The 3,049-nt window shown below is 35.1% G+C and overlaps 1 protein-coding gene across 1 annotated transcript; it reads left to right on the forward strand.

Moving 5' to 3' along the window:
- Positions 1-578: 578 nt before the first annotated feature.
- Positions 579-2,786, forward strand: LOC145759525 (zinc finger MYM-type protein 1-like). The gene has a single exon (XM_082573365.1). It carries the CDS (start codon positions 579-581, stop codon positions 2,784-2,786), a length of 2,208 nt encoding a protein of 735 aa, XP_082429491.1.
- Positions 2,787-3,049: the final 263 nt, after the last annotated feature.

The following is a 3,049-nucleotide window of genomic DNA, read 5'->3' on the forward strand; positions in this document are numbered from 1 at the left end:
ACCATTTTTCGTCTAAAATATTAAAGATTAATATTCTTCCTTAGCACAGTGGTCAAAATAACTATAATAACTTGCATGATTTTGCTAGTATATAGATTTCAACACTCAAATCTTTAAGCTATTCAACAAATCATCTTCCCATTCCTTGTTCTGACACTAAAAACAATTACAAATACAAACTGCAATAAAGCTGATTATCAGTAGGCCTGGATAAAAGTTTTGCTACCGACAAACTAACCAGGGGCGCCGACTTCTAGGGGGGCAGAGGGGCACCGCCCCCCATGTTTTTTAGGCTAAAGGGGCTTTCCCTGACTAAAAACGGAAAATACGTAATTTAAACTACCAAAAAGCGTTAATATATTAATTCCCGTTGTTTATTATTGTTTTTAAAAATTCGTGCGTAACTTATAAATGCCATTTAAAATATCGAAAGATTAATGGAAATGCGTAATTATGCACAGCGTGAGAAGCCAAGCCGAGCAGCGGGGTTTCTGAATATAATGACCAAACGCAATTGTCCACTTTTAAAATTTAATATAAAACTTAGTCATTTTATACCAGTATTATGCAAAGAAAGCATGTCTAAAAAACAATCTAGCAAGCGTATTGATTCTTTTTTTACACCTTTGCCAAAAAAATTGAAACAAAATGTAGTAGATTCAGAAATACAAATAGACGAGTCGCAAGATTTAATAGAAGAAACTGGTAGTACTGCACCTTCGACTTCATCAAACCTCGGTAAAAGTGTTGATCATAGAAAATTTCAAAGTAGTTGGAAAAAAGATCATCCTTGGATTTTATACGACGAGCTTCTGGATGTAGCAAAATGCGAAATATGTACGTGGGCATTTCAAACTGGGAAGGTATCTCAAAATACGAAGCGAATACTTCAGGCTAAGGGTGGCATATGGATTACCGGGTACAGAAACTGGAAAAAGGGAAAATATGCATTTGACAAACATGCTACTAGTACATACCACAAAGATTGTCACACTTCAAAAATATTTAACTCAGGAAAAAGCGGCACTGATTTAATTGGCAAAATGCGTTTAATCACAAACAAAACTAATGCAGAAAATAGAAAGGCGCTTGATGCAATTTTCGATGTTATTTTAAATTTAGCACGCCAAGGACAAGCATTAAGAGGCCACACAGATGAAAGTTCAAATCTTCAAGTTTTTATGAATGTTTTAAAAGGCCACAGTTCGCATGTCAAAACCTGGCTTGATAGACATTATAGGTATAAATGGATGAGCCACGACATACAAAATGAAATTTTGGAAATGTGCGCCCATGAAGTATTGCGTGTGATAGTGCAAAGGGTTAAAAATGCAAAATTCTTTAGCCTGATTGCTGATGAAACGACCGATTTGTCGTGCAAAGAACAACTTTCTATTTGTGTTCGCTATGTGGATTCGTCCTACAACATCTACGAAGATTTTTTAGGAATGCACTGTGTCGTTAAGACCAATGCAAAATCATTGTTTATTGTAATTAAGTCCGCATTGCTCTCGTTGGGGATTGATATTCGTGATTGTAGAGGACAAGCCTATGACGGCGCAGCTAATATGAGAGGCCATTTGCGGGGTTTGCAGGCCTTGTTTAAGGAGGAAAACCCACTGGCTTCCTATGTTTATTGCGCAGGTCACCAACTTAACTTGGTAGTGCAAGATGCTTTTAACGCAAGTCATGATGGCATGAACGCATTAAATGCCTTAAATGCCACTGTAAAATTTATTAAAGGCTCGCCCAAACGACTTGCAATGTTTGAGGAATTTGTGTTGGGTAACGAAGAGCATACTTTAACACTGCGACCCCTTTGCCCAACTCGTTGGGTTTTGCGCCTTCCTGCTGTTAATGCCTTCTTGCAAAATTATGAAGGAATACTTGATTGGCTGCATGAAGTGTCAAAAACCAACGACGCTGATATATTGACAAAAAATAAGGCCAGGTCACTACTATCGTTGTTAGAAACTTTTTCTACATATTTTATGATTCGTTTATTCCAACGTTTACTAATTTCTTTTAATCCTGTACATGTCGTTATACAAAAAAAGGGTATTTCGATTGGAAAATGCAAGTCGTTACTGGGGAATTTGATTGATGTTATATCTGCCGACGCTGGTTCTATCGTAAACGCAAGTGAGTTTTTTAATAGTGTCAAAGAAGCTGCAGTGTGTTTAAAAATAAATCTACCTTCTATTAGAATAAGTCGCTGCCGATCTTCCAATGATACAACCACTGTTGAAGACTATTACAAAAAAATATATGTAGACATTTTAACTTGCGCTTCTTCTTCCCTTTTAACTCGGTACGAAGCCGACAGTTTACAAACAGTAGAAACTATGGAAAATCTACTGTCGGGCAACTTACAAATTTCTAAAGAAGTGGAAAAAGGATTTCCTGATTTACAATATGACGCCCTTGCTACGGAAATTACCCAATTTAAATCTTACAAAATACACAAAGGTTTGGACGATGTGGTTACACCTGAAAATTTAACAAAATTGTTTCGTGATACTGACTCTCTTCAAGCATTTTTTCCAAACATTGCCACTATTTTAAAACTTTATTTAACTTTGCCCTGCACATCATGTGAAGCTGAACGTTCGTTTAGTACTTTGCGTAGAGTGAAAACCTATCTACGAACAACAATGACGCAAAAACGTCTTAATCATGCATGTGTTTTATCTTCACATAAAGAAATTGTGGACAAATTAAACAAAACTGAACTAATAAATGAATTTATTTCAAAAAATGACATTCGAAAAAACGCGTTTGCATGAAGCAAACCTGCTTATCGTTAATGTGTTTTTGTTTGTTTTAAGTGTTTTTTGAGTATAAAATGTACCATTTTTTTAATTTTTTGTTGTTTTTTTAGTTTTGAAAAAATAAAAAGTAATTAGTAAAAACAGCCGAATAGAACTATATTTCTTAGCGAGTATTATACATCTGTTTTTAAAATGACGCGCATAGATTCTTGATACTTTTTTAATCTCTAATTTACACACAAGGCTTTTTATTTCGCTATAATTCCTTTTATTTATAC

This window comes from Corella eumyota, chromosome 7, assembly GCF_963082875.1.
Source record: "Corella eumyota chromosome 7, kaCorEumy4.1, whole genome shotgun sequence".
NCBI lineage: Eukaryota > Metazoa > Chordata > Ascidiacea > Phlebobranchia > Corellidae > Corella > Corella eumyota.

Excerpts from the sequence above, each read along its gene's own strand:
- LOC145759525 (XM_082573365.1), top strand. The coding sequence starts at position 579 with ATGTCTAAAAAACAATCTAGCAAGCGTATTGATTCTTTTTTTACACCT.